The 14,273-nt window shown below is 31.4% G+C and overlaps 3 protein-coding genes across 3 annotated transcripts; 2 read left to right on the top strand and 1 right to left on the bottom strand.

Annotated features, from left to right (window-relative positions):
• Positions 1-181: 181 nt before the first annotated feature.
• LOC106335617 (pleckstrin homology domain-containing protein 1-like) lies at positions 182-892 on the top strand. The gene has a single exon (XM_013774189.1). It carries the CDS (start codon positions 263-265, stop codon positions 698-700), a length of 438 nt encoding a protein of 145 aa, XP_013629643.1. The 5' UTR covers positions 182-262; the 3' UTR covers positions 701-892.
• Positions 893-998: 106 nt separating this feature from the next.
• On the top strand, positions 999-3,087 carry LOC106335616 (UDP-glycosyltransferase 71D1-like). Its single transcript, XM_013774188.1, has 2 exons — positions 999-1,354; positions 1,439-3,087. The coding sequence occupies exon 2, from the start codon at positions 1,476-1,478 to the stop codon at positions 2,874-2,876; it is 1,401 nt and encodes a 466-aa protein (XP_013629642.1). The 5' UTR covers positions 999-1,354; positions 1,439-1,475; the 3' UTR covers positions 2,877-3,087.
• A 2,266-nt stretch (positions 3,088-5,353) lies between these two features.
• LOC106328353 (F-box/LRR-repeat protein At2g29930-like) lies at positions 5,354-7,273 on the bottom strand. The gene is made up of 3 exons (XM_013766786.1): positions 6,155-7,273; positions 5,919-6,059; positions 5,354-5,829 (listed from the first exon to the last, which is right to left on the bottom strand). Exons 1-3 carry the CDS (start codon positions 7,193-7,195, stop codon positions 5,494-5,496), a joined length of 1,518 nt encoding a protein of 505 aa, XP_013622240.1. The 5' UTR covers positions 7,196-7,273; the 3' UTR covers positions 5,354-5,493.
• Positions 7,274-14,273: the final 7,000 nt, after the last annotated feature.

Raw genomic sequence — 14,273 nt, 5'->3', positions numbered from 1 at the left:
TCACATATATTTATTTATATTTAATGTAAAAAAAGTTTAGTGCGGAGAGTCTAATAATCAACAAAAGTCCAACTTCCACAAATAAATTAAAATTTCCAACAGTTATTGCGTGTCCCCATCATACGCAGAGAGGCAGCGTGAGCAGGGTCGAATTATTGAAAGAGTAGTCAATACGCTGCGTTTTCATAGAATCAATTGATAGGAAAGAAAAGAAATAATAAAAGAAGGACAGTTGAGATTTTAGGAGAGAGAGAGAGAGAGGATGGAGAATCTCTGGCGAATCGCTACAGGCCAGGACCCGAACCGGCAAGATTACGAAGGAATAGAGTTCTGGTCGAACCCGGAGCGATCGGGGTGGCTCACAAAGCAAGGCGATTACATCAAGACCTGGCGCAGACGGTGGTTCGTGCTCAAGCGAGGGAAGCTCCTGTGGTTCAAGGATCAATCCTCGGCCTTAACCCGCGGATCTATCCCGCGTGGGGTGATCTCGGTGGGAGATTGTCTCACCGTGAAAGGAGCTGAGGACGTGGTGAACAAGCCTTTCGCCTTCGAGATTTCGAGCGGGAACATCACCATGTTCTTCATAGCTGATAACGAGAAGGAGAAGGAAGAGTGGATCAACTCTATTGGAAGGTCCATCGTGCAGCACTCGAGATCGGTTACTGATTCTGAAGTCCTTGATTATGATCAAAGGCGGTGACTTCTTTTTTTTACCTCTAAGCTATGTTTGATTCCGTTTATTGTACCTGTGTATGTATGTATGCCTTTCTCAAGTTCTTGATCCGACTCTCTATCTCTTGTGTTATGGTTTCTGTATCTGATTCTATTCCCTTGTGAACAAGTTTTTGTCCTTTCAGCTTCTATATTTGCTTAACCTTGATCGATTCATCAAGTTGTTAGACTATATGATTGATGTTTTCGTTTTTGCTGATTCAAAAAGTCCAAAGGCTTGTGATTAGTTTATCAGAACGAAGAAAAAGAGAGATTTGCAAGAAAATAGCTTTGTTCTATCTTATTTCCTATCTTCCCTTTTGTCTTCTTCAGCTTCTATTTTTGCTAACAGATTCAATGAGTTCTTGAACACTATGTGATTGCTGTATTCTGGTTTTGTTGACCGACTTAAAAAGTTATAAGGCTGTGTAGAGTTTTCAGAACAAGAACAAGCTTCCAGGATTCAATCATCTGTGAAGAGAAGAGATGCAATCATCAGTTTCTTTTGGTTGCTTGTGGATGGAAAGAAAGTAGCTTTCTTTTTTGGTTGTGGATCCCACTCTTTTTGATGTAGTCGGCCATTATTTTAACTTTCTAAGGTTATCTTCTCTCTTGAAACAGCCAAGGGCCAGCTCAACATTAGGTAGACCGAACGCATCAGTAATCATCATCACGTCTGATTATGACAAAAGTCAATGTAACTAATTTTCTCTTCCACAATTTGTAGATTGAACACAAGAACAAAAGCTTATCTGTTGTTAGAGATGGGGATTACAGAGCTCATCTTCATCCCAACACCGACTGTTGGTCATCTTGTTCCTTTCCTTGAGTTTGCTAGGCGTCTCATTGACCAGGATGATAGGATCCGTGTCGCCGTCATCCTGATGAAGCTACAAGGTCAGTCTCATCTGGATTCCTATGTTAAGTCAATTGGCTCGTCTCAGCCCTTTGTTAGATTCATTGATGTCCCTGAGTTGGTAGATAAACCATCATTTGGTAGTTTTCAGTCTGTGGAAGCCTTTGTGTACGATTTCATTGACAGAAACATCCCTCTTGTGAGAGATATAGTCATGGGTATCTTATCTTCTCCTGGAGTCTCGGTGAAAGGGATTGTTGCTGATTTCTTCTGTCTCCCCATGATTGACGTTACAAAAGATGCAACTCTTCCTTTTTATGTCTTCTTGACTACAAACTCCGGGTTCCTAGCTATGATGCAGTATCTAGCAGATCGACATAGTAAAGACACATTGGTTTTCGTAAGAGATTCTGGAGAAATGTTGTCGATTCCTGGGTTTGTAAACCCTGTCCCAGCCAACGTTCTACCGTCAGCTCTGTTTATTGAAGATGGTTATGATGCCTATGTTAAGCTTGCAATCTTGTTTAGCAAGGCCAAGGGGATCCTAGTGAATAGCTCCTTTGATCTTGAGCCTACCTCTGTGAACCATTTTCTTAATGAACAGGACTACCCTTCTGTTTATGCCGTTGGCCCCATATTTAACCCCAAGGCCCAGCCTCATCCAGATCAGGACATGGCCCGTCGTGACGAGTTGATGAAATGGCTTGATGGCCAGCCCGAGGGGTCAGTTGTGTTTCTTTGTTTTGGGAGTATGGGCAGGCTAAGAGGTGATCAAGTGAAGGAGATAGCAGGTGGACTTGAGCTTTGTCAGTGCAGATTCCTCTGGTCACTCCGCACTGAAGAGGTGGCAAATGAAGATCCTTTGCCCGAGGGATTCCTTGACCGTGTCAGGGGACGAGGAGTGATATGTGGTTGGTCTCCTCAGGTGGAAATACTAGCCCACAAGGCAGTGGGAAGTTTTGTTTCTCACTGTGGATGGAACTCAATAGTAGAGAGTTTATGGTTTGGTGTGCCAACTGTGACATGGCCCATGTATGCAGAGCAACAGCTCAATGCGTTTATGATGGTGAAGGAGCTGAAGCTCGCGGTGGAGATGAAGCTTGATTACAGGGTACTTGTTGATGAGCTTGTAAGTGGAAACGAGATAGAGAGAGCGATTCGGTGTGTGATGATGAACAAGGATGATAATTTGGTGAGGAAGAGAGTGATAGATGTCTCTCAGATGGTGCGGAAAGCTACCTTGAATGGTGGATCTTCGTATACGGCTACTGCCAAATTTATACAGGACGTGGCAGGAATCAAGCCTTAGCCTTTTTCTTTGTCCAGAAGACGCAACCTTTTCCTAACTGCAACCATTTCTTTCGTGCATTTTCTTTCACGAATTCTATAAAGATGTGTATTCTTTCGTGAATTGAATATAATTTCTTAAAACTATATGAACTTTTGATATTGTGCTTAAATGTATATTAATTGACTGTATATGTAACGTAGTGTCATCGTTTAAAACGCCATTTAGCTAATTTTATCTCTAATTAAATTTTGTTCATTTATGAGAATATAAAATATCTAAACTACTCAGCCGAAGAAATTAATTCATATTAGTAGTGCCAAAACAAGATATATATATATATATATATAATATAGTTTTTGTCTTTAATTCGTTTCAAGTGAAAGTTAAACCCAAACAAATAAACTTAGTCTATAATAACTTAAATCACTTGGTTATAATACAATTTGAACATTAATTTAATGTATTATATAGTTTTTTGTCAATTAAATAGAGAAAATTGTCTATTATGCCTCATTTTAAAAAGACATTATTGAATCCGCACACGTAAACAAAATCCGTAGAAATAGTTTAATTATTTCAAAATATCAGTGCTACGGGCTACTTTACGAATTAGCAAGCTAACAGCAATGACGTGAAACAACAATTTAATAACACATTAGATTAAGATCTGCACCTTGCGCGGAATAAACATTATATATATAAATTATTTTATATATTATATGTTCTTACATATTATGAAATAATAAATATATATTGAATAATTAAAAGTTAGTAACTATTACATATATAATTAAATTGGTGCGACCGTATAAATCAATTTTATTAATCCAAACATTTTTTTAAATTTTTTTTGATAGGATATGTAATTAAATTTAAATAATATTAACATACAGAGTATATTTTTAATATTAATGTCTATTTTATTTTTTTATTTTTTAAAAAATGATGTTTTCTACTTATCTGTTTTTTTTATCATACATATTTTTAATAGCAAAAACTTTAAATTACTGATAACAAAATTTTCATTGTGGGATCAATAATTTTAGTAATTGATAATTTAAAAAAATTTATCAATGTTAGTTCAAAACTTGGATCGCAAAATTTGAATGTGAGACTTTTAACAGTTTTAGTAATTTATAGTCATTTTTTAAAATTCAAAATATAAAATATACAGAAAACTAAATTTTTATAATATGGTTATTGTGTTTTTTTAAAAATTATTTTAATAGTTTTAAATTAAACAAATTTGATAGAAGATACATTTTTTTTATCAGATCTTTATTATTCAAAATCATAAATTGTCATATATACTTTACCCACATTAGGCAATTCTGTAATCTTTATTTAAGGAAATAATAAATGACATTAATAATGAATTTATGGTTAGTTGAATAAAAAGCTTATTATATAATTAGATGGATCAACCTATTTCTCTAATAATTCTAAAAATCATCCTAGTGATGACACGTGGGTACAAAAAGAAGTCGTAATGTTTCACAAATACAAATAATATATAGGGGATTTCAAATAGCAAATTAACGGGAATGATACATAACTTTTCTTTAATGAGAAGACTTATTTTTCAGATTAATGTTTGCTCCCAATACGATATTTCTTTGTTTAATTACTCTTTGTTGCTCTCTTCAGCATTGTCTATGTCATGTGCAATAATCGTTCAAGTTCATATAGTATTATCTTAATTTAAAATTCTTGTTCTTCTTTCTCTGTCTCATATAACGTATGTTGTCTAGTGTTGTGTGTACTTTAGATTATCCATGAGTAGTCGCATGTAACAATTAATGTCTTCTAAAATAATATCAAGTGTAGCAAGTTAGATCAATCAAAAACGATGAACATGAATAACATTTATAGTCCAGGCTAAAGCTCATTGGTTATTACATGTTTTCATTTAGTAGTTAATGAGTTTAATCCATCTATTGGGCCCTAGTCACATTTTGTTTGGATGACAAATGAATTATCATTAAGTGGGTTATTTTTCCCATATTTAAAACGCGGATTATCAAAAAAGGTAGAAACATTAAGGGTAAACATATGGATTCCCTTCTTTTCTGCTAATTTTGGTGTATGTTTGCTAATTTCTTCGTTTATTATTGTCATGTTTAAGAAGAATAATTGTACAAAAATGGTGTAATTGCATATATACTTCTTTTTGGCAACTCAAGCCTCGTCATCTACAATACTAGTAAGTTAGTAAGTGTACCAAGTTAGGTAAATGTCAAAAACGATGACAATAACAAGCAAAATGAAGAAAATAACAAGCTGCACGTGGGCGAAAATCTTACGGAGATCTGGGAAAGTGTGTTAGGAAACTTCCTCCCCAAGATCGGGGAAAGTGAGTTACGAAAATCTTGGCAAGAAAAGTTTTGATGCTCCATCAAATTGGTCAAGTGAATTGTAGATGATAAAGTATGTTGTTAGGCATTGTGAACTATTTTCTTGAAAGATATGCAATTACTCTGATATTTTCCTTAAAACTGGAAACTGAAATCAAACTGAATGAAACCTTAAAAGAGCCGCTTGGTTTCAAAGATCACAAATAAGTCTACTAGAAAAGTAAAGTTTGTCATCTAAAAGATCATTAAGCCTCAAAATGATTTCCTTTGTAAGAAAGAAATCAGAAGAAATAAACTTGACAGTTTGATGAAGAAGCTATGGGAAGCTTAGTAAGAGCACTGGTGATTCTTTGGTAGTTATTGTTAAAATTGTCGTCTTCTTCGTGATTCTTAGCTTTGACACCAACCTTGACGGTTACAAGACTTTTCAAATTTCCCAAGAAATGCCTCATCTGTTTCAGCTCTCTACGAGTTCCTCCATACCCTGAAATGTTTAGAACCTTAACTTGACATGCTGATAAACAGCATATTTCCTCCTCCTCCATCTTCTTCATCCTTTTCTTAGCAATGCAAACACAAGCGTCCCCGCATCTATCTGTGACTTTGTGCACAAGACCCTGGAAGCATAGACACAGCAAAATTAATGTAGAATAATATATAGCAATGAAGGGGTGTCTGTAATAAACGAAGTAGATATTTACCCTACCTTGATGGCTAAGGTTTCCAGGTTTGGAGAGTTGTTGAGGAGAAGTGGCAACACTTGCCAGCCTCTTTCTTTGTCACTCTCAAATGATAAGGTAACGAGGTTTTGAAAAACCGGCATTGATTTGCAGTATAAGTGAAACACCTGGAGATTTATTTATAAACAAAACATATCTAAGAACAGAAACTTTGCACTTCAAACTGAAACAATAAAAAATAAGAAGAAGTAGCAATAGTGACCTCAAGAGAATCCGAAGACAAGCGAAGGGTTTTAACATTGCTTATCCCTGCAACCAGATCCGTAACATCAGGAACATCATCATCATCATCCTCATCTGAAACTTGCTCATCAGATGATTCAAGATCCAGTATAGCTTCAATATCCTCTATATCATCATCATCTTCACCAAAAGCACTACCATCATCATTATTATATTCTATAACATCAACCTCACCATCCTCCTTGACAACTACAACTGGCTCCTCTCGGCATGATCTAAGATCCAGCCTAGCTTCAACAAGCGAGCTAAAATCAACACGATACTGTCTCGTGGCGTAACCAGAATAGTCAAGGTAGACAAGACTGGGTGTCCGAAACAATTCAACATCGGGAGAAAGAAAATGGTAAGAGACGGTAAGCCTCTTAAGGGAAGGATTGGAGACACCAATGGAAGAACTCAAGCCCAGCCCATCAGAAGCACCATAATGTAGCAACAGTACATCGAGCAAGGGGCAGCCAGAGATGAGAAACTCAAACATATTATCATCCCAAAACCAAACAGAAACGAGATTAAGTGTTTTGAGGTTTGGGAAGAAGACGCCACCCCGAGGAGGAGTGAGAGTGCCATCGAAACAAAACCCACCGTATAAAGTAAGCTGGACGAGTGTGTTACTCGTGAAGAGCTGAGATTCTATACTCTGCATAGATACGATTTTCAAGTGAAGTTCCAAGAAGCCGCTCTCGAGGACGGTGCGGATCCAACTGTCCACTCGAGAATTTTCATGTTTACAGCTCAGAGAGAATGATTTTACGATTGAGTGAGAGTTGCTTAGGAGAGCAAGTGTTGTGTCCACAAAACCAGAGAAGCCTTCAGGGTTACCAATCTCGTCACTGAAATCAAGGGTGTCTACAAGAGAAAGCAGGTTCCTCCACCTTTTGGACAGAACCGCTGTGGAAGCAGCAAGTCTTGTCGGAAGCAACGACAGGATTTTGCCGAGAACCTCATCTGGCATACTGCTGATTAAATCTCTACAACGCATAGAGACCTTTTGAGCAGACATAAGATTAGGGTTGGTTTTTGACTGAAGAGGGAAGATCGACGAACTCGAAGCGGCTTGATTTGGAATTGGCGAGGGTAAATGGCCAGAACGCAGCGGTTTATTGATTATGACATGTCATTAAATTTCCCAATTATCCCTTATATACTAAAGCGCAAATCGCATCATCAATCTATAGCTGACACGTGGAAAATCTATTTAAAAAAATTGAAAAATACAAAAAAGTAAAACACATTATCAAAACAAAATATGAAAGTTTGAAAGAAAAACAAATAACCAACCTTTTACGATTATTGGTAAAGCAATTTTTATGAATTTTTCTTTTATGAATTTTTCTTTGCATCTCTTATTTTTATGGAGTCTAAATATAAACTAACAATTTTCTTATTTTTCTCATCAAAGCACAAATCACATGGCCAATAAAATTCTGACACATGGTATATATTTAAAATTTTGAATTAAAAATACAAATTCACAAAAAGCTTTTTGTAACAGAACCGTTATTTATTAAAATAATTGATTTCTATTATTTTTACATATAAATCAAGATAAAATAAAAATCAATAATATTTCTCCTACTACTTCATGATCTCAAAATTTGAAACCGTTAAGACTTTTTCTTTACAAGATTTGACTCATGATGCTATCAATTCTTCTCAATCTGCAATTGCTCCACTGACTTTTTCTATAATTTCAATGTCTAACAAGATAGATCGATGACTTCTAATTATTGTATCAACATTGTCATCAGGACTACAATTCTATGTCCAGGTCGACATGTCTTCGGCCAAACAGTGGCAGCAATACTCTTTTTTTTTTTTTGATCAAAACAGTGGCAGCAATACTCTTAAAAAAACATCTTGGGAAGTTGGCAGATGAAGTTAAAATTCAGGTTAGTGAAACTAATTACATACGGTCAAACTTTTCAATACTTAGATCATAATTTATGTCATGTTGATTTTTTTCATGAACCTTTTTTCTTTTATAACCTACTAATGATTTTCTTTCTTTCTTTTTTCTCTTTTGGATATTGGTAAAAGCTACAGATTTTTTATGCAGATATCATGATAAAAAAGGTAAACTACACAAATTAGGTCACTGCCGTTTTTTAAATTGACTAAATTAATTCTCGATATGCTTGAAATTTTTTATTTGTTGTGATGGTGATGATTTCAGAGAGGAAAGTAACAAGCTCACTAATAAACTTGAGAAGCACCACAAGATGAAGAAAAGAAAAATGTGGTGATAACTAGAAGCAAAAACAAACTGGGCTTAAGAAACTCAAAGTGGTAGAGGAAACAAAAAGGAATCTCATGTCTGCTTTCTAGATCAAGGCCTAATCTCAGGTTGGTTTTCCTTATTTTATACATGTTTTTATAATTGTATAGAGATAATACTTTTGTTTACTTTAGGAATTAGGAGTAATAAACACATTTGATTTTATTTTTTCTTATATAGTGTTACCTAATTCTGTAGAGTCCCGTAAATATACAACTTGCAATGACACATCGAGAAGAACTAAAAAACTACAAGAGATAACGTCAATATTCTACAAAAATATTGTTTATATCTAACTATTTTTTACGAGAGCTATGGTTTTCCTGAATTTTATCTCTCATACTAATATTTTGTTGGTTTTGAAAAAGTTAAATCAATCTTTTATCTTGATATGTTGGGTCTATATTTAAGTGCTGTAAAATATAAACAATAGACTATTTATTTCTTTAACTTTATCTATAATAACCCTTATAATAATAACCATGTTTCTATTAATAAAGTTTCTTTAGAGTTAAAAAAAATAAAATAATACATATTGTAGGAACTTTTACATATTTATTAAAAAATATATGTTTACAAATAATAATGCATGTGCATAGCACGGGAGAGAATACTAGTATACTAATAATAAGTCAACCAGGTAGTAACCCGTGCCTTGCACGGAATGAAACATCTTATAGTTTTTTTATATTTCTAATTATGTATATCATAATTTTGTTTTATGCAATTAAGATTTTTTATGGTACAATTAGTTAGGTTAAATTGACTGACATTTGATGAACAAATACAAATTTCTAATGTCACAATTTACTTAAAAAAATTTATCAACTATTTTTATGTTGTCAAAATTATGTAGAATATAGTTTAAGTTTTAGGATTACATGTTTTAAGTTAAATTAAGTTGGGGTTAAAATAAGAGTTCGATGAAATAATGCAACTACATATTCAAATGAATGGTTTAAGCTGATGACACTTCGGCATATTTCGCTGGTGATTACCATCTTAACTAATCTCAACTTTAAGCAATTGCAGTAATTAAGTTAATTAATAGTTTGAACTTTATAGCGAAGATAATTAAATAGTTTGAAATTCATGATACACAATAATCAGATTAACCTTCTAGCTCAATCAAGTCATGGGGGGAATTTGTGAACCAATATTTTACTTTATTTTGATCATATTTTTCTTTTTCTGTCTTTTTTCTGAAAGTTTTTTCTTCTGTTGTCTTGCATAGATAAATAGCTAAATCTGAAAAATTGATATGTTACTTCGTTTAGATTTGAAACTTAGTTTTGGTTGTTGTAGTGACTATCATTTTCATGTTCCTCTCTTCTTTTCAACTTGATCACTTTCTCATACAATATATTTAAAAAAATGCATGAATGAAGAACCAATTAATGAAGATAAAAACCGAAAATAAACCAAAGAACAAACCGTACCACAATCTATAAACTATTGACCTATCTATTCATGTAAGAAATCAATTATCTAAGATAAATACAACAGCAACAATCTAACTGTCGACATTAATATTCTTCTCAAAACTGATCTAGAACCGTGATCATCACAGCAGCACCGGAGTTGCCACTCCCAGTGTCTCCTCGTTGTTGAGTGGACGGTGTTGGAGTTCTAGAGCCTTTGAAGTTAGGATTTGGACCATACATGAACTCCTTCTACATCATTGGTCGTCAAATCAACCTTACGTCTCCCAGTCGTGATGGTTGGAAACAATGATAAGAGTTGAACCGAGAATGACTTAACCCAATAAGATGTCCTATCTCATGAACAGCCATTGATTCAAGATCAAATCCGCTCTCTCCGATGGAAATCCGTCGCCACAAATCAACTGGAGACTATCCAGTTCTCGGTGCTGTCTAGGTGGAAATGTCCATTTGGGGCGAGAACGCATGCGCTAACGTTCCCATATAATCATCAAACGGTTCACCATTTCCATGATCTCCAGTATAGAATCCGAAGCTGATATCGGAGGTCGAGAAACTTTCAACGTGTCTGAAAACGCTCATATACCAAAACCCTTTATGTTCACGTGAGATGCAAATTTGGAAACATATTTTGTTAATTATGCGATTTTGGTTTGAGAAGCTCTGTGCAAGCGACACATCACCCTTCTAAAATTGGAATGCTTGTGAGGATGACATGTGTCAATTACTATGTGAATACATTTATTACAAATGTTTCTCCTTTAATATATAAGGGATAACTAGTATTACTCCGTGCTACGCACGGCTCAGTTCCACTTGCATTTAAATATTTTTTTCAAAAATAATTTTATTTTATTGTGTTTTATCAAAATTGATTTTATTTTAGTCACATCTTTTGGACGTGGTTATCATTTAGAAATAATATATTTTTATTTTTATTATATTTAATTAAGTTCCTTAAAATAAATTTCCTTAGAATGAACATAATAAAACTAAAATTATTCATTTTGTAAAATAGTCAATTTTATATAATACTTACAAAAATTAGTAAGATAATGAAAAATGATTTTTTTATAAAAACAAAAAAAATTTGTGTAGTTAAAAACAGATTTTTGAAATGATTAAACTATATCAAACAAATTTGTGAATACTTAAATTTGGTGATAATAATTGTTGACATTATTTTTACTCGGCAGCCGTGGCATCACATTATTTTATTCTTGGTCATAGATATTATTTCTTCAAAACTAAAAAAAAAAATATATAAAAAAGTTAAACAGTAGCATATGAGAAAAGAATCAAAGAAGAACTAATAAATATACCACTTGGTTTCAGATTACTTACGGTTATGCTCTTGTTCTTAGTTTGTTGCAGAGAAAGTTCGTTTGTTTGTTTTCTTGATCTTTTGCCTTCTTCGCTCTATGTTTCTGTATTTATTGGATGCAAAAGCAAGGGAAGTAGTTTCATAGAGATAAGCCATAGAAAAAACATATTATAAATATTCATTTTCCAGATAAGAGTTGGATATATATGTTTATAGTTACATTTTTGTTCCTAAAACTTTGATTTTTCATTCTTCTACTGGAAAATTAAGCTTTTGAACAAAGTACACTCAAGTGACATTTTAAACTGAAATGAATAATTTAGAGATTATTAAATGAGAATAAGAGGAAACTGTATATAAATCAAGAATAATCATAAATTTGTATGGAATGGTTTTTGATCAGTGAAGATCTCAACATAAAAAAAATGAAGCTATGGAGGAGATGAAAGAGAGACGAAGAAGAAAATAGAGAGATCAAACATAGAGTAAGATACATAGGTCAAATGTATAGAAGATAAACAGTTTTAATTTTCAAATTGTATTCGAACGTTGTGGTGATCATGTGAGAAATTTTAGGAATTTTGGTATTTGAAAAAATCAGGATCAAAAACATTTTTTATCTACATTATTTATTTTTAATAAGTTATGCCACGTGTCAGGATTTAATTAGTTATATGACTTGTGATTTAGTATATAACAGATTTCTCTAAAATTAAATAATAAAATTTGATTACTAAAAAGTAAAATTGGCATAGTTATATATTGTTATTGAATTGTTTGTTGTGGAGCATCTCCAACCAACATAAATATTTAAAAAAAATCTATAAATAGAAATAAGATTCATTCCATAATATTTATCAAAAATCAATGAATATTTTTTTTTAATTTATAAAAAAAAATTCCTTTATAAATAATTTAGTGGAATAACTAGTATTTATTTAAATAAAATGTATTGAGTAAAATGCTCTTTTATTATTAGTATTAAGGTTAAACTCATCTTACTAATGTGTGAGTAAGTAAAAAGGTAAGAAATAATATTTTTAAAATTAATAAACATTTGAAAATATTTAGTTTACTATTTTTTATTGTTCTCGTTAGAAACCACATATTTTATCATTATTTAAAATATTTTCTTGTAAATTTAATTATTTTACAATTTTACAATTTTTAGGTTTGTTCTTCTTTTATTATAATAGTAAATTAAATAAAATTTCTCAAAATTATGGATGAAATAACATGGATTAATTTTCCATCTGATGCATCTGTGTTTAATCATTTGTACCTTTTTCTTTTATACATTAAAAAGAACATATTTGTTACTATTGGGAGAACTGAATAATTGATTTAGTGTAAAGGCTTCTTTTTCTAATTAGCTAAACATTATAAAGAAAATATTAATCAAAACAGTTTAAAAAATAAACCACCTGGAGATGATTTAGTGTTAGGTAGACTTTTATAGAGATTCGGATTGAAATCAATCACACAACACTAAATTGGTGTGATTATGCAGACATGAAACTAGGATCTGAACCTTATTTAAATATCTCGAAAAATTGTTCAGTTGTTCTTAGTCTAAGCATTTTTATAGGTTTGAGATACTTTTGGGTTAATAAAAATTATTTAAAATATAAAATTAAATTAAATCTTTATATGCAACTAAAACAAAAATAAATCATGTCTTCCAAATAAATAATTAGAAGTTTCAAAACAAATATTATTTTTTGGACTATTATTAGTAATTATTTTATTCCTTTTGCATTGTAATTAATATAGTATATTTACAATTTTACTATAATCTTTTATTATTAAAAACTATTTTTGCTTATTTTTTAATCAGATATTCTAATTTATTTGAAATATATATGTATCATGTTTAAATGTGTACTATAATTTCAGTTTAAATAATATCTGTTCACCAAATCTCTCTCTTATATATAAAATGTAAAATTTGAAAATGTAATATGTCGAATATATTAGCACGATAAAAAAATTGAAGTAAAATATGTTAAAACACTATTTTGTTAATAAATATAAAAATAAAAGTAACCTCCTATATTATTTTTACATTTTGTATATATGTCTAACTTTGTAAAGATATAAATGACCTTCTTATTCATTTGAAACATATTTTATGTATATTTAAATTAAAACCTATTAAATGATGTGATATAAATATAAGTGATGAATCATCATCAATAAAAAGAAAAACATATATATATATATATCACACACACACACGCACACACACGCACATATTAGTATAATGCAATTTAATAATTGTCTTTAGCCTTTTCTTGTTCTATAAGAAAAATATCCTTTGGTTAGCTAGTCCTTTTCATTTGCTTACCTTCGAACCTACCTTGTTAGTTGTTCCTTTCTTTGATGTTATAAGGTTGTAAGCCTATAGGTCCAAATATCATATTGGACGAATAATCTAGAACCTGGTTAACATCCGCGCCTTACACGGGATCAACATTATATATATAAATTATTTTATGTATTAAATATTTTTGCATATTATGAAATAATAAATATATATTAAATAATTAAAAGTCAGTAACTATTAAATATATAATTAAATTAGTGCGGACATATAAATCAATTTTATTAATCCAAAAAATATTTTTTTTTTAATATTTGATAGGATATGTTATTAAATTTAAATGATACTAACATAGATAATATATTTTAGTATATTTTTAATATTAATGTCTATTAAATGATGATTTCTACTCATATAGTTTTTTTGATCATTTGTATCTTTTATAGAAAAAAATTTAAATTACTGATAACAAAATTTTCATTGTGGGATTAATAGTTTTATTAATTTATAATTAAAAAAAAATAAGTTGTCAGTGATCGTTCAAAAATTTTATCAAAAAAATTGTTCAAAGTAAATTTTGAAACTAAAATATTGTATTTTATATGGTTTATAGTTTAATTTAAAACGATATATATATTAATCTTAATAATTAATTAAATTAGACTTTTTACTTATATAATTTTTGTAATCATTTGTATTTTGTCATAACAAAAA

This window comes from Brassica oleracea, chromosome C3 (genome assembly GCF_000695525.1).
Source record: "Brassica oleracea var. oleracea cultivar TO1000 chromosome C3, BOL, whole genome shotgun sequence".
In the NCBI taxonomy this organism is placed as follows: domain Eukaryota; kingdom Viridiplantae; phylum Streptophyta; class Magnoliopsida; order Brassicales; family Brassicaceae; genus Brassica; species Brassica oleracea.
Note: the sequence above shows the minus strand (reverse complement) of the source record. Positions and strands in the feature narration are given on the sequence as shown.